Source organism: Lutra lutra, chromosome 10 (genome assembly GCF_902655055.1).
Source record: "Lutra lutra chromosome 10, mLutLut1.2, whole genome shotgun sequence".
NCBI lineage: Eukaryota > Metazoa > Chordata > Mammalia > Carnivora > Mustelidae > Lutra > Lutra lutra.
This window is the reverse complement of record NC_062287.1, coordinates 105,169,206-105,185,901: the sequence shown is the minus strand read 5'-3', so window position 1 is coordinate 105,185,901 and position 16,696 is coordinate 105,169,206. Positions and strand designations below refer to the sequence as shown.

The following is a 16,696-nucleotide window of genomic DNA, read 5'->3' as shown; positions in this document are numbered from 1 at the left end:
CTGTCATGGCTGGTCAGGCCACCGCTCTTCTGTCATTCTGTGGCCCCGGGCCCCTCACACGGTGAAGAGCTGTGTCCAGGGCCTAATAACCAAGCCCATCGTGTGGTGAGCTTTAACTCAAAGCCAAGTCATAAAACTCGCAGAACCCAGGCCTGGGCTTTAGGGGTGCTCCTTCTGGTAGGCCCAGAACTTTCCCCTCAACCTCCCCCAAACTGGTCTATTTCTTGCTGCACCTCTGCCTCTTGCCCGAGCCTTGCTGGCCTGCACAAGCATCACTCGGCTCCACGACCTTGGCTAGTGGTTCCACAGAGGGTGGAGACTTGAGTGGGTCCCACGAGAGGCCTGCATGTCAGCTCACAGTCCCGGGAGAAGCTCTGGGCCAGGGGCCAGATGCGGGTTGGAGGGGCTCAACCCCAAGCAGGCACCCTCCCCGCAAAATGCTCCAGCTGCCCAGACCACCCTCTCCTGCCTTTTGGTTAGCTCTCCCCTCCCCCTGCCTAAGGCTGAAGCCTGGCGGGGACCCAATGGCAGCTCAGGAATGTCAAGTGGAGCCTCTCCCTTTCCAAGTGGTCCCAGTGCCCTGACCAGGAGGGGGCGGGGAGGGGGATAATAGAGTCTCCGGTTCTCCCAGGGCTCCTGATTTTAGGAGAGTTGCAAGGTCCACTGGGTTGAAGCCTGGAGGGGTAAAGCCACCTATGGAAGGCCCCAAGGCCTGCAGAGAAATCGTGTGAGCAGCTGTTGGTTTCACTCCAAGAAAGAGACACACAGTTCAGGCCTTACAGGAACATAACAACAGACGGCAGGAGAACTCAGCCATCGCTCTCTCCTTGCCAGGGTTGAGTGCCTGGAGTCATGGCTCTGTGGCCCCAAGCCCTGTCCTTGCTTTACCTCCTGGGGGGCCCTGTGCAGGCCTTCATCAGCTGGGGCAGGTGGAGGTTCCGACCCACTCCACTCCCCCAGCCACCTTGCACGTGGTTGAGAACCAGGTCAGGGCCCAGGAAGGTGGCAGGGGTGAGCATCTGAACACTGAGGGCTACTGAAGCTGGGGTGGAGGCCATGCCCATTGTGCAGGGGCTGGAGATGGGGGCAGGAGGTTCAGTTCCTGAAAGAGCCTACCCTCTCTATCTTTGTGCTCACCTGCGGACATGGTGGCAGCTGGGGTATCTGCAGTCACCGCCCACCTCAGCCACTAGCCACACACACCTGTACTGCCCCCCTCCAACATGCTCAGGGAGGGGGTTCAAGGGCACCTCAATGATCAGGCAGCCCAGGGCCATGGTGACAGCAAGGCCTTACCGGTTGTCCTGGCAACCGAATAGAAGTCTCTCCATACCAAGGAGAATCCAGAGGCCACTTCAACCTTTCTTGGCACCCCAGCCCTCCTGCCCCACAAACACTGGCTTTAATGATTTCCTACAAATTGTTAAACCAAGATAAAAGGTTAGCACATCAGAGAAACATACTCAGTGTTCTCCAAGTGCATTCCCAGAACCAGCCCAGCGGCAATCTCCTCTGCGAACCTGTTCCAAGCACAGTTCTCCGCCCCCAAACCAGCCCAGCTGAATCCCACCCTGGGGGTGAGGGCAGAGCTCCTGCCTCAACAGGCTCCCCGGCCATGCTGCTGGGCTCACCTGCAGCCCCGCAGCAGAACCTTGGCCTGACTGCACTCCACATCATTTGTGAGCGCTTCGCTTCTAGGAACAGGTGTCTTTATCTCAAAACACACAAAAAGTAGTTTGGGGAGCACCTTATACTCTCAAAAGGACTTGAATTTATTTAGGTAAAAGTGGGGGAGGGTGCTGTACCAGGCAAGCCACCCACCCGGGCAGCCAGAGGACGACAGCTGCCCGCTACGGATTCCGGTGCCCCTGCTCCCCTTCCACATCCCCACCCTGCAGCCCCATCCGCAGAAAGACCACGGCCCCCGCAGACGGCCCCGCGCCGGGCGGGTTGGCGCGGCCGGTCGCTCAGCCCCGACGGCGGCCTCGCTGCGCAGAGCTGGGGGGCCGATCGTTTGAAAGCTGTTTACAGTCACCCCGAGGCGACGTTCCCACCTCCGAGCGCTCGGGACTGAACGTTCCAGGACGCGTGGCTGGAAGCCCCGTGTGCGCAGACTGTGGCTCCAAGCCCCGCCGGCGCAGACCTGGGCCCCGAGGGCACGGCCGCACAGGTCAAGGGTGTATAAAGTCCCCGTCCCTCTCCGGTGCACCCCGCCCCGCCCGCCGGGAGCCGGGAGCCCGCCGCGGCCGGCGCCCCCGGGCAGCGCCGGGCGTGGTGGCCACGGCCCCCGCGGTCGCGGTGGGCCCGCCTGGACACCGCCCTCGCCGGCCCGGAGCGCGGCGCAGCCAATGGAGGCCGAGGCGCCGCGCGGGGATTGGAGCGGGCTCGGGGCGGGCCGGCGGGGCCGGGCGAGGGGAGGAGGCGAGGCGGGCGCTGTCAGCGCGGTTATAAGGGAGGGAAAAGTTCCCTGCGCCGGGAGTCGGGCAGGCGCACGCTCGTACGGCGGCCGCAGCGGCAGGGCGGGGCCGCGGAGGAGCCGGTGGCGGCGGAGGACGCCCCCGGGGCCGCGACGCGCTCCCCTCGGGGTCTCTGGCAGACGTCGCCAAGGTACCGGGGGCCCGAGGGCATTCGCACGCAGCCATGGGCGGCGTCGGGGAGCAGGGCGAGGGGCCCGCGCCTCTGGGGGCGCCGCTGCCCACCTTCCGCTGGGAGCAGATCCGCCAGCACAACCTGCCGGGCGACAAGTGGCTGGTCATCGAGCGTCGCGTCTACGACATCAGCCGCTGGGCACAGCGGCACCCCGGGGGCAGCCGCCTCATTGGCCACTACGGTGCTGAGGACGCCACGGTAAGGAAGCCCACCGCTGGCCGGGTGGAGCCTGCTGCTCGCTGGGGCCTGGTCGTGGGCACTGGGACCCTCTCCACTTGGCGGGGTCTGGCATCCTTTCTGCTCTTCGCTGACCTTTGATCTCCCGTTCTGGGACCCAGAATTGGGATGGACAAGCCAGGGCCCGATGTGGAATAAGGAGGCCACGTCCCCGCATGTAGGACCTGCACACCGGGCCATGGAACAGGGCTGGGCTGGGTGCAGCGGGTATGTGCAGGAGTGAGGGGCTCTCAGAGGTGGGTGTGTCGTGGCCAAGGAGCCCTCCCTGGGCTCTGAGCTTCTCCTCTCGGATCTGGGTCCCCCAGGCCAGGTTCCTTTTGCTGAGTGCCAGGTGTAGGGTGGGGTTCCCCCCCCCCCAGACTGCAAGGATGTGCCATCAGAGGCTGGGGGCTGGGCAGCAAAGCCTGAGCAGGGCCCAGAGGTCTGTGGCTTTCCTGAGAGCCGCTGTAAACTGCTCTGAGGGGCAGTGACTCACCTCTCCTGGGCTGGCACTGCACGTGGGAGAACTTTGCCAGCCAGGCTGGGTGGGCCTCCTCGGGAAGCACGGTCATCCCAGGAATAGGCTGGTCCTGGGGGACCCTGACTTCCCCTTCCCAGCCCATGTCTAGACATGTCTTGCCAAGGAGGGATGTGGCCCAGTCCACTCGGACTGCCTGGCCAGAGTCCAGTGGTAGAACAGCCTGTTGTGGGGAGCCCTCTTTCTCACAAGCCCCTTCCTGGAGTCCAGCAGGCCCCATCCCAAGACAAGGAGTCGAGGCCATGATGCTCTGCCTTGACCATCTAAAATTCTAGGCTGGCCACTCAGGGTACCAGGAATCTTCCAGATATCAGGAGATGAATCCCTAACTGGCAGAACTCTTAAGCAGCAGAAGAAACTGTTCTCTCCCAGGAGGTCAGTGTCCCTGTTTACCAGGGCTGCTGGTTTGGACAATCCCCATGGACTCTGTAAGGGAGAAGGTCTCTTTTCCCTACGTCCACCCCAGAACCTGAGGGTTTAGAGTCAGAAGCCTCCCGGAAGTTGAGAACCTGACAGAAAGCCTTGTCCGTGGGCCAGGTGGTGGCCATGGCATTGAAGGTGACTGGGGGGTGACAAGTGCGTGACCATGCACGGGCCTATATGCGTGTGAGCACTGTACGTGTTTGTGTGCGTGGTCGTACGCGTGTGTGTTTCTGCCGGGGGAGGGGTTGGGATGTTGGCCCCCCCTCAAGTCCACCCCAACCTTGGAGCTGAGGGTCTGGATGGAGGCAGCTGAGAGGAAGGGTGACACAGAGCATTTCTCAATTACTTGTTCCTGCTTGGTGCCCAGGCCGGTGCTGGGGGCCTTCCTCATGGGAACCCCACCAGACAGTTAGCACTTGACCCGGAAACCTCCCTCTGACAGTTTTCGCGTTGGTTTAATCACCAGTAAGTTCCGTTTCCCATTTCCAAAAAGCAATCTCCCATCGGAGACTCAGATTGACCTTGAACCAGGTGTTATTCCTCTGAGTCTCAGTTTCTTCATCTGTAAAGTGGGGAGAGCTGGGCCAGCCAGTGAGCCAGCTGCAGGCAGGACTGTGCCTTCTCAACTTTGTGGCCCTAGGGCTGCCACGTAGTCGCTCCTGGTCAGTATGTGTGGCCGGTAAATGCGAGCACGCCTTGCAGAGCACAGGGCAGGGGACTAGCCGTGGCATAGCCGCCCCTCGGCCACTAGGCCTTGTCTGGCTCTGTCCACGCCTGCGACAGGAAGGAGTGGCATTGAGGCCATCTTAGCTTTCTCAGGGCTCCAAACACCAGGCCGGAGTTGCCAGAAATAACCTGGGCTGTTCGGGCCAAAGAGGTTCTGAGGTGCCTGTTGGGGGGACCCCAACCTTGGTCTCTGCAGGGCCTACAGCACAGATAACAGATGTGAGCAGCCCAGTGCTGTGTGTGGTCAAGTCCAGGCCCTGGGCACCCCATTCCAGGCCCTGGAGCACAGGTAGGGGTGGGATAGCTGTCCTTCTAGGGCTGTGTTCCCCCGGGCCACCTCTCAGTAGCCCCAGCCGCCCCATCAGCTGTTCTCATGTCCAGGCAACAGAAGCCTTCCTGCCAGGAAATTCCCAGAGTTCCTGTGCCATGAAGTCAGCCTGTGGCCATCCTGGGATACAAAGCTGGGTACCCTGGGGAGAGTGATCTGGGCCCCCAGCCAGGTTTGCCTAAGAGTCAGAGGCAGCTTGAGACTAGTGGAACCAGCCACGGAGGGGCAAGACCCGGCTGCTGCTGGTCAGAAGTATACCAGGGCTGGGCACCGAGTACCTGCTGTGTGCTGGGCTCCAAGTTCAGCATCTGCTTTATAGATACTCTTTTAACCCTCAGGATTCCCATGTGAGGCAGGTACTCTTAGTGATTTTTCCCACTTTACAGATGGGAAAACTGAGGTTCAAAAAAGGAAAGTGACTTGACATTCAGTGGCAGGGTCTGAGATGTGAGTCTGTAGCCCATCCTCTTAACCACATGCTGCCCTGTGACTTAACTGTTTTTTTCCCATTCATTCATTCTTCACTTACTGACTCATTAAACCCACCCGCAGATCCTCAGTGAGCATATCGCAGCCACCAAACTGTGCTCCAACCTCTAAAAATACAGCCATGAACGAAACATCGCAAGGATAAAGTTCCTTGGCAGAGGGTCGAGCTAGAGCAGAGGCTCAGAGGTGGGAAGGTGCTCAAGGAGATCAGCAAGGAAGTCAGCGGGGCTGGAGTGGAGCAGAGGAGAGAGGGGCAGGCAGTGAGGTCCAGAGGTGGTGGGAGCTGGCTCCTACTGGGCGTCTGTGTCCCTGAAAGCAGAACTTTGCTGTATTCTAAGGGGATCTTGGAGGCCAGAGTGGGGAAGCCAGGGCAATCTGAGATACATTTAAAAGGATCCCTAATGGGGACGGGAAGGCAGAGCCCTCCAGGAGAAGGGCAGCAGGCTAAGGGAAGAGATAGTGGGGACCTACCTTCTCCCAGCTGAGGTCACTCAGAAGAGGTGGCCAGTCACCTGGGCTCAGAAGGGCAGGCATGGCCAGGGCAGAAGGCAGGAGCTGCTGGGGGCCCGGGAGCACCAGAGTGGGGTGGGTGGTGTGGTATAGGAGTTAGCTTTAGGGGTGTTTGGACAACAACCCATCCAAGGCACGTATGCATGTTGACCCATTTCACGGATGAGGAGACAGGCTGGATGTGGGTGACGTGCAGGGACCTTTTTTGCAACCCTCAAAGAGCAGGGCCTGGGTCCTTGGGCTTGGAGAGTGGGGCTTGTGTCTGGGTTGGAACTGGGGGGAGGTGGGCAGAGGGGAGGCTCTGGGGGGTGGGTTTAGAGGGGGCTGGCCAGGAACGCAGAGGACCTGGCTCCAGAGTCCACACTGCTCCCACCCAGCACGCTGGCCGCCTGCGGGGACTCCGCATGAAGGGTGACCTTCCTGGGCACAGCCTTGGTCATTCTGCAGGGTCCCCACCCACTCAGGCTCCTTCCCAGGGTAGTTGCAGTGCCTGGCTCCTGCCCTGGGGGCGTGCTGGGCAGGAACACAATGCCAATGGAGCGACGTCTCGTGGTCCCACCCGCCTGGTGGCCCTCCGCATTTCTTCCCGAGGGCACGCAAGCATCGTGCTTTCCCATGAAGCGGCTAGGGAGAGCCAGAGCTCCCGGAGGGAGCTGGGGGGCGGTGGCTGAGAAAGGACCACGTGTCAGAGGGCCTGGCCCCTTTGGGGCGCTGGGCACTTGTGAAGCCAAGGGTGCTGGGCGGAGCCCTAACGTGGGTGCCGGCCAGTCACTGGGGGCACCAGGAGTGGCTCTCTGGGAGGGTTGGTCCTTGTGCCTGGCTGGCCTGCACGGGTGGGGGTTGCACGGGCCATGTTCAGAGCTGTGTGCCCTTTGGCCTCTGTCTCTATGTGTCCTCGTCTATGAAACAGGGACCCTGGTACTACTTGCCCACTGGCCCCGATGAGGCAGTGGGGGGGCATGGGAAGGAGCACGCAGCCTGGGCATGAGGGCCTCCTTTATGTTCCCACCAGGGAGAGGAGGGACGGAAGGATTCCTGGGGTATCCCGTCAGGCTTACTCCCCTACCCACCATTGTCACAATTCAACAGAGGCTTAAGGAGGCTGCATGGTCAGACTCAGACCCCCAGCAGCCCTGCTCCATTCCTTCCTGATCTGGAACATTCCCAACCCTTTGGGGAGTGACCAGAAATGCTTGCCTATCCCCACTATGTGTCCATGTTCTCCAGCTTCAGGCTGGCCAGGATTTGAATGTTGGGGTGCACACCACTCCCCTGCCTCACTCCCACAGGCCCGCCCTGGGAGGCTACTAAATCCCAGTGGGCTCAGGAGAAGGGCACATCGGACCAGTGGGGGGCTCTGCCGGAGCTGGAAGCCAGGCCCTTCTCAGTGCACTTCTACCTGCCCAGATCCGTCCTCCCGGCAACCCCATGAGATGGGCACTGGTGGTTTCTGCTGTACTGTTGAGGAAATACAAAATGGGGAGGGGGGCATGTGATCTTGTTTGTGGCTTCACAGCTTAGCTCATGACGGCTGGTCCCCAGCAGCCTGGCACGGAACCCCCCACTCCCGCCCGTTGGCCGACTGCTACCAGGGGCTCACAAGGAGCTGTGGGGGCAGGGCAGGAGCTCGGAGAGCATGGATATCCCAGATCTACTTGGGCTGGAATCCCCACTGGGCCATGATGGACTCTGGCCTGGGCAGGGGTCCCTACCACTCCGAGCCTCTGTTCCAGTAAAATGGTTCTTATCCCTGCCTTGTGGACTCTTGTCCACTTACTCACACCTGCTCTCCACACCTGCTCTGCCAGTGGGGGGAGGATCCTAGGATGTTTTCCCAGGGCACAGGGGTGGAGGAGGGTGGGGCCCCCCACAGTGCCCTGAAACTCAGGCAATACAGCCCAAGAAGTGCCAGGAGCCCCCTCCTGTGCCCCACAGTCCAGCCTCCAAGCAGCCAGGTCCTTGGCTCTGTGGGATGGTGGCCAGCTTCGTGGTGAGAGCCACTGTCCACCTCACTGCCCCGCCCAGGAGACCCCTGCCTCCCCCCACCCCCACCCAGGAGTGGCCACCCTGGGGCTACTGGTGAGTGGCCCCAAGCACAGGTTTGCATTCTGATCCAATCAGAATCCAATCTCCATCAGATGGAGCTGTGTGACCTTTGTAAGTGGCTTGACCTCTCTGAGTCTTCTGCCCAGCCCCTGGGTCCTTAAGCAGTGGCCCAGAGAGGGTCTGCTCACATGGCCCCCCCGCATGTGTTCCAGCAAAAGCTGTCTGCTGGTGCATCAGGCTTTGGCCCAAGGCCAGCGACCCACCTTGTTGGGACTGAGCACAAGAGCAGCTCAGGGCACCTGGGCGGCTCAGTCTGTTGGGTGTCCGACTCTTGGTTTCAGCTCAGGCTGTGATCTGATATTTGTGGGATCGAGCCCCGCATTGCGCTGCACACTGTGTGGCGTCGGCTTCAGATTCTTTCTCCTCACCCCATCTCAAATAAATAAATAAAATCTTAGGAAAAAAAAAAAAAAAAGGACAGGCTCAGTGGTGCCCACCTGCTTCCCACGGACCGGCCACCACCCTGCCCATTCTGTCGCCCGTCAGCCGGACCCTTGTCTGTGGGCTGTGGGATTTTCTCACCGGCTCTTCGGGGCCTAACCAGCCCCTGTCATGCCAGGGAATAGATCAGGCTGGAAGTCCCTCTGGTGGCCCTTGCCCCCAGTGCATCCCCAAGCCTGGCCTGGGTGAATCAGGACCCAGGGACGGCATCAGGAGGGAGCTCCTATGGCTCCTCAGGAGGTCTAGGGGTCTGGTGGGCACCAGGGTGACCCCAGAACACAGGATGGGGGAGAAGAAGGGGCTGGAAGAGGAGTGAAGAAATCCTGGGGCCGCAGCCATGTGCAGCCGGGGGAGTTTCAGAGGAAGCAAGAGGGACTCAGAGTCCGTGCTCATCAGCCTAGGAAAGGAAGGGAATTCCACCACCTGCTCCAACAGGGATGAAACTGGAGGACCTGATGCTGAGTGACAGGTCAGCCACAAGAGGACAGATAAATATGTTTGATCCCTCTTATCAGAGGTCCCTCGAGTAGTCGAATTCATAGGCCGCAGAGTGGTGGCTGCCGGGGTCTGGGGGGCGGGGGGCGTCCGCGTTTCATGGGGAAGGAGATGAGAAGGTGGTGGAAGTAGACGCTGGCGGTGGTGGCTCAGCCGGGTGAGTGCGCCTCATGCCACTGAAACACACACTTAGAAAGGGTTGAAAGAGTAAATTAAGAAAACAAGTTAATGCTCTGAGTCCAGAGCCTGAAAGGCGCTGGAGTCTTGCCCTCTTTTGCCTGGTCCCCGCAGGAGGGTAGACTTGCTCAAGGTCACAGTGAGTGGGGTCAGCTGAACCCCAGAGCTGTCTACTCCCCCCAGCTCCCCCAGAGGCCCGGGGGCCAGGCAGCTTCCTGTGGGGCCAGTCTCCCCTCTACCTCCTCCCTCCGAAGTCAAGATCATCCCGGAGAGCGGGGAGGTCTACACTGTACAGCTCTCTCCCTGCTCAGGAGCTCAGGGAAGGGCCCCAAGTCATATTCCCCAGGACCTAGGTTATTCCAGAAGCTGGACCCTCCTGGGCCCCACCCCCATCCCCCAGAGGTCTCTAGGTTGCCCTGGGCCAGCAAGCAAGCATTCAACAGGAAAAGGGACTCTGGGGTGGATCCCGCAGGTGTGGCTTCTAAGTGGGAGCTGGAGGGGCCTGAAGTGTTTCCTCCCCGCAGGACCGCGCGCACGCGCGCGCGCGGGATGTCCAGTAGCAAGTAGAGGGGCCCAGCCTTCCGTTTGAATGTCCCCCAGAACCTGGAAGGCTTGTTAGCAAGAGAACAATGGGAGGCCCCGTTCTCAGCCCTCTTCAGAGCTGTTTCCTTTGGCAGCCAGCAGGCCCCTGTCCCAGGCCCCGCGGGGACAGCCCCTCACCCCGGGTCGGGCAAGCAGGTGTCGAGGGCTAGTTCCTTCAGAGATAGCCTCTGCGAGTTCAAGGGTGAAAATCCAGTGAAGAGCTGGGAGCAAGGACAAGCCCGTTGCACCAGGACTCGATCGGCAAGACTAAGGGAGCCCAGTTGTACAGTCTGGTTTGCTCACGGTTCAGAAGTCCCTGGGCCAGCTTCCCCACTGGTCCCAGTCCCTAGCGCTTTGTTGCTCTGGCCTCTGACCCTTGTTGGATTGCCCCCTGCCCCATCCCCATCCCCAGCGGCTTCAGAGAGCCATGGGAATATGTGATATTTATTTAATTTGCTTTAAAAAAAATGATATTTTTTCCTTCTGCTTTTAAAATCAAATGAGCTTAACCATTTGAGTGTCTTCCTTGCAAACCTAAGAACTCAGTCTGTGTGGCCCTTGCCTGATTTTTGGTGAGCTCATTTCCCCATGCCGGGGAAAGCAGCTACGGCCTGGCTTCCAGCAGGACACCCAGGTTCTGGGGAGGACTCGGCCAGGCCAGTGGGCAAGGCTGACCCATTTGGCCCTGTTTATGTGACCGCCAGCTGCCTCTCCATCCTCAGAGCCCTGCCTTTCCATCCCAGGTCCTCCCACCCTATGCCGCCCCTGGGGGCCGCTGCAGCCGGCTGGCTGTCCCCCTGACTGTTGGCTCTCCTTCAGGATGCCTTCCGCGCCTTCCACCAGGACCTCAGTTTTGTGCGCAAGTTCCTGCAGCCCCTGTTGATTGGAGAGCTGGCCCCAGAGGAGCCCAGCCAGGATGGACCCCAGGACGTGAGCGGGGCCCTGGTGGAGGCCAAGCCGCCAACAGGGAGCTAAGGGGGTGGGGGCATCACCAGTAGCAGCTCCGTCCACATTCCTCCCAGGGGCCCCGGGGGTGCCAAGGCTGGGTTGGCCATCCCTTCCTGGGCAGGTAGCTGGAGGTGGAGGTGGAGGGACGCCTGTAGGAGCCTGGGGTTGTGGGGCTGGCTGGGCTGCAGCATCTGCTGTGTTTCCTGCTCTGGGCCCAGTGTCCACATCTACACTGAGGGTTTGGATGCACTGGGCTTTAAGGGTCTTCCCTGCTCTGGCTTTCTCTGCTTCTCATGTGCCCCACACCTTTTGTGGGGCCAGCCTTTGCCACCAGCTGCCTCCCCAGCTCAGACCCCGGGCTGGTGCTATCTCCCCTCCGTCTCTTCGGCTGCACCCCATGGGCCTGGCCCCGGGACTGGCTGTGGCATGGGTCGCTGTGGGGGGACTCCCGGAGATCACTGGGGCCTCGCTTCTGTAGCCCACCAGCCCTCCCACCGTGGCAGGCCCAGCTGGTGGAGGACTTCCGCGCCCTACGCCAGGCAGCTGAGGACATGGAGCTGTTTGAGGCCAAGCCCGCCTTCTTCGCTCTCCTGCTGGGCCACATCCTGGCCATGGAGGTGCTCGCTTGGCTTGTCGTCTACCTCTTCGGCCCGGGCTGGGTGCCCAGCACCCTTGCCGCCCTTGTCCTGGCCACCTCCCAGGTGACTCCAGCGCTGTCTTGCCGCCGCCCAAGCTATCTAGTAGATACAGGGCCTGGCACCCAAGGGCACTCTGGATGTATTTGCTGAGTGAATACATGAATGAATGAACCGCAGAGTCCCCAAGAGGCATGTATCTCTAGGTCAAGCTGCGTGTTAAACGAGCTCGGTGAGAGACTTCCAAGTCCCCAGGCCTCCTGACACTCAGCTGTCCTCATCTGTCAAAAAGAGGAAGATGGCCCACAGGGTCTTAAAATGCAGCAATAACTGTGGGGGTGCCCTGGGAGCTGGGAGGGAACCCTGGGGTGTCCGATCCTGGGTCACCGGCTCCTGACCCCGCCTTGGTCCCCAGGCTCAGTGCTGGTGTCTGCAGCATGACCTGGGCCATACCTCGGTCTTCAGGAAGTCCCAGTGGAACCACGTGGCCCAGCAGTTTGTGATGGGGCAGCTGAAGGTGAGGGTGGGGGTAGACGGTGGGGAGCCAGGGGCAGAGCTGGGGGTGTCTCCCCTGGTCTGCCCGAGTGTGCAGGCGGGGGGTGGTGCGCCTGGCCTCGCCCCGGCCCTGAGCGCTCCCCTCATCCCCTATAGGGCTTCTCGGCCCACTGGTGGAACTTCCGCCACTTCCAGCACCATGCCAAGCCCAACATCTTCCACAAAGACCCAGATGTGACCGTGGCGCCCGTCTTCCTCCTGGGGGAGTCGTCCGTTGAGGTGCGTGGGGAGAATATGGACTCACCCTGCTGGCCCTGCAGCTTGGTGGTGGTGGGTGGAGGCGGAGGGACTATGGCCACTGAGTCCCTCGTTGTGGCCCAGGCCTGGCCCCTGACCAAACCCCCCCCCCAAATCCAGGCTGAGCCACTGCTCAAGGGGCCCCCCTTCCCCACTTGCCAGCCTGCCAGGGATGGGAGGATGGGCCCAATGGCTGGAACCTAGGGCTGCCTTGGCCCCAGCCAGCCCCCAGCCTGTGCTGTCTCCGCAGTACGGCAAGAAGAAGCTCCGATACCTGCCCTACCATCGCCAGCACCTGTACTTCTTCCTGAGTGAGTGAGCGTGCATTGGCCCTGAGATTGGGGGCACATCGGGGCCGGGCCTGCCGACCCTCTCGACAGCTTCCGCCACCTCCCAGGGCAGGGGCCCACTTGTTAAAGCCACCCTCCTACTGGGGCCTCTCCTGCCCCAGTCCTCCCTCTCCCTTCAACTCCCCCATCCCCTCAACCACCCCCCCCCCCCACCACCTGCAGCCAGGGCTGACTCTCCCCTCACCAGCAGCAGCCTCGGCCTGGGTGTTCAGAGTTCCTTCCTGCACTCGCAGCACAGGGCTCCGGAGCCCTAGAGCACGGGGCAGTCGGTGCGGAGGCCCGCTTGAGGCTGGGAACCTGGCCCTGGCTTGCAGAAGACTCGTGGGTGACCTGGGGTTGGGTACCCACCTGGAGGGGACCGGCACTCGGTAGCATAGGCGTTCCCGGGGTAATAGCACTTCGCTCCCCCACTCCCTCGGCCTCTCCTGCTTGGCAGCCCAGCCCTGTTCCTCCTGACCCCCCTGTTCCCCCTTGCAGTCGGCCCACCGCTGCTCACCCTGGTGAACTTCGAGGTGGAAAATCTGGCCTACATGCTGGTGTGCATGCAGTGGACGGTGAGCGGGGGCGGTGGGGGGGCAGAGGGGGCTCGGCGCGGGTCTCCCAGGGAAGCCGACGGCGGTGGTGGCAGGAGGCGGGGCACGAGGTGTGCACATGCAAGTGTGCACAGGACGTGCTGGGGGTCTGTCCGGATCAGGGTGCCCTACCTGGAAGCGGGGACCCCCTGGGCCAACTCTGCCAGGTCTGTGTCTCCCAGGGAGGAGTCCCCCCATGACACCTTCTCCTCCAGAGTTAGCCCCACAAGGCTGGCAGGGCCAGGACCCTGGCCCTCTACTTTGCTGGGAAAACCTTGCTGAGGCACAGCCAGCAGTAGGGGTGGGTGACCCCAGCTCCCACTCCTGGCTGCCTCAGGGCCTCTGTGCTCCTCTCCCCTCTTCTGCAGGACTTGCTGTGGGCCGCCAGCTTCTACTCCCGCTTCTTCCTGTGCTACGCCCCCTTCTATGGCCTCCCTGGGGCCCTGCTCCTCTTCGTTGCTGTCAGGTATGGCCAGACTTGGAAGGGCCGGGAGTTGGAGAGGCCACACGCAGGCGGCAGGGGATGCTGGCCACAGCCCTCCGCGCTCAGAGCCTCCACGTCCCCATCTGCAGTATGGGGACAGTGGGGCTGCCTGCCTGGGGTGGCTGAGGAGCACGAGTGGCAGGGTCCCAGGGGCAGTGGGTCTGGGGCAGTGGCCCGGCTTATAAGCGGCCCCATGGACGGCCATCCTTGTGAGCTGGGCTGCTCCGGGCTCCCCCGAGCCATGGCCCCTGCTTTGCTCAACTTCCTCAGACACCGGTGGGGGAGGGGTTACAGCAGTCCCGGGGCCCAGATGAGGATGCTGAGGCCTAGGCCTGATCTAAGCGGTGAGCTAGACATGGGCAGTGCCTGAGCCTCCCCTCTCAGGGTCCTGGAGAGCCACTGGTTCGTGTGGATCACGCAGATGAACCACATCCCCAAGGAGATTGGCCACGAGAAGCACCGGGACTGGGCCAGCTCTCAGGTGGGCTGCAGGGGTGTGACCTGGCCGGGGCCCCCCTAGCCCCTGGTGGGGCTCCCAGGGCAGGGCCCTGTGCCCACCTCTCACTTGTGCCCCACCTGTTTCTGGCAGCTGGCGGCTACCTGCAACGTGGAGCCCTCGCTCTTCATTGACTGGTTCAGCGGCCACCTCAACTTCCAGATTGAGCACCAGTGAGTGGGGCCCTGGAGGCCCCACGGGGGTGGGAGTGAGTCCTGAGCCCGGGGGGCTGGCCAGGGGCCCCTATGTCCAGTCTTTCCCTGGGGAGACCAAGACATAAGCCCTGGACTCCCTGGGGGCCTGAGAGGGGATGGGTGGGGTAGGGGGCTCTCTCTGGCACCCCCCACTTGAGGTGCCAACCCATGCTCTCCCCACCAGCCTCTTCCCCACTATGCCGAGGCACAACTACCGCAGGGTGGCCCCACTGGTCAAGGCACTGTGTGCCAAGCACGGCCTCAACTACGAGGTGAAGCCCTTCCTGACCGCCCTGGTGGACATCATTGGGTAAGGGCCCCCCATGCACGGCAGCTCCCCTGGGGCGCCTTCCTGGACACCTGGCTCTCAGAGCCCACATGGGTCCCTCTTCAAGAGCTGGCACTTGAGGCTTTTCCGATCAGCCTCTCTGTCCTCAGCCTGTGCCCTCCCTCCCTTCCCAGGGCTCTCTTACACCGCTGGGTTTAGGGGGCACCTGTCGTGGGCCCAGGCCCTGTCCTGCATCCCTGTCTCTGAGCAGAACACGCTGAGATTCCCAGCCTTCCTGGAGCTGACATCCTAGTAGGGGACACAGGAAGCAGTTAAAATAAGTAAAGTACAGAGGACGTGGGAAGAGAAGATACGCTTTGGCAAAACAAAACCATAAAACCTAAGAATGGGGATGGGTGAGGGGACGGGACTGCCAGGTAGGACTTGCGGGTTTCTGATAGGGTGACAGGGAGGGTGGTATTGAGAAGTGGCCATGTGAGCAGGGACCGGGAGGAGCGGGGAGGGCTAGGGCTGGCCGTGGGGACACGTGTGACGGGGGAGACTATCTGGGGCAAAGGAACAGCCGTGCCAAGGCCGTGAGGCAAGAGCGTGCCGATGTGAGTGGAGGAGGGACACATGGGACTGGGGTTCTGGAGAGATGCCCTGACCGGGACTCGATTCGAAGCAGAAAGAGCAGAGGTTCCTGTAGCTGTCCAGGCGAGGGATGGGGTAGTTGGCCCCACAGGTCGCCTTGGCCGTGGGGAACCGTGGTCAGATTCCGCAGCCAGAGCTCTGCCACCTCTGTGCTCCGCCACACGCTGTTCCCCGGACTCCGAGGCCCTTGCTTCCATACTGGGGTTGGACCTCCTGCGGCTTCTCCTGCACGACCCTTCCCGGCTCCCCGGCTCTGAGCGCCTGCCCTGGGCACAGAGTTTCCCTGCGAGTCGTTGCTGCTTCTGGCTGCTCTGGCTGCATCAGGCTCTGGGTGGGGATGGCGGGCTGCAGGCTCCTTGCCTTACAAATGGGTCCCAGGATCGCAGGGCCCAGCAGAAGGTGAGAAAAGAGAGAGTGGGGGGAACGAGGGATGGGCCCGTGCTGACTGCGGTCTGGACTTGGCCTTGGTGCCCCGCCTGCTCCCAGGCAACATCTAGATTCTAGTCCAGGGAATGAGAGTGGAGCTTCCTCTCCCGGTTACCTGGCTGCCCTACCCCCAGCCCAGCGGCCTGTCCCAGAGGAATGGGGACAAGTCCATTCACTCACCCTCACTGTCCTGGGGGCTGGGGGTAGTATCTTGCAGTCAACAGCCCCCCCCCCCCATCTCTGTCTCCTAGGTCACTGAAGAAGTCTGGCGACGTCTGGCTGGAAGCCTACCTCCACCAGTGAGGGCAGCACCCCGGGCCCCGGCTGCCACCAAGCTGGCCCAGGCAGGCTTGACACGTCCGCCCCCCTCCCCACCTGGCCTAGGGGGCCCTGCCCACCCTTCTGGATCTGCTGTCCTCACCTCAGCCCCCTCACTTGTGTGCTTGGCAGCCCTAAGGCCATGGCTCTTGGCCAAACAGGACCAGGGCTAGGGGGATGGTACATAAAGCCACACAGCATGGCATGTTTTCCTAGAGCAAAAATTTAGGGAAAACTGTTATTTTTATATAAAAACAAACCCAGATACATGATGGAGTATTGACTCTATAAGGCTCTTGGGGCTGGAGTTTGCCCCAGACTTCCTAAGAGGCGTCAGGCCCTTGGGCCATCGGGGTGCTGGCAGATGGCAATCTGGGGGTGCCGGTGAATGGTGGCTTTCAGAGGTCCCCTCTGCCAGGGGTTTGGGAGCTGGCAGCTGCCCCAGGCTCAGCTCTCTCTGTGGGCCTGGGTCCTCCCTTCCTGTTCTTTGCCCACTCACCAGCAACCTCCGGCAGTCACGTTGGGCTCCCCTCACTTGACTCCTCTGCACAGTGGGTCTGCACAGTGGGACCGGGGCCTGTCCAGCAGACCAGGGCTCAGGGCGGAAGGCCATGTCCAAGGCGCCCCCTGAGCACAGGAAGGGGGAGCCAGCATGGCCCAGACGTGCACTGGCCTCCTCCCGCAGCCTCCTTGTTGAAGGGTCTCCTAGGACCACCCACTGGCCCCACACTTGGCATCCGGCTGGTGGGGTGCAGCCTGACTGCACTCAGTGGCCCCCAAGGGGGAACACAGGCTTTCTCGCACGCCTGCCTGGGACCAGGTGCCTGCTTGGCATCAGCAGTTTAAAGAAAATGAAATGCGAAGCTAGGATTTCTCTGA

General features: G+C 61.7%; 1 protein-coding gene across 3 annotated transcripts; it reads left to right on the top strand.

Annotated features, from left to right (window-relative positions):
- Positions 1-2,464: 2,464 nt before the first annotated feature.
- On the top strand, positions 2,465-16,089 carry FADS3 (fatty acid desaturase 3). 3 transcript variants are annotated; one of them, XM_047692646.1, is made up of 12 exons: positions 2,465-2,847; positions 10,500-10,610; positions 11,132-11,329; positions 11,679-11,780; positions 11,915-12,037; positions 12,306-12,366; positions 12,883-12,959; positions 13,346-13,443; positions 13,846-13,942; positions 14,051-14,130; positions 14,336-14,461; positions 15,751-16,089. In XM_047692646.1, exons 1-12 carry the CDS (start codon positions 2,641-2,643, stop codon positions 15,800-15,802), a joined length of 1,332 nt encoding a protein of 443 aa, XP_047548602.1. In that variant the 5' UTR covers positions 2,465-2,640; the 3' UTR covers positions 15,803-16,089. The 3 variants fall into 3 exon arrangements, with proteins under 3 accessions (XP_047548602.1, XP_047548604.1, XP_047548603.1); XM_047692648.1 differs by lacking the exon at positions 11,132-11,329; XM_047692647.1 differs by lacking the exon at positions 15,751-16,089 and having other exon boundaries at positions 14,051-14,165.
- Positions 16,090-16,696: the final 607 nt, after the last annotated feature.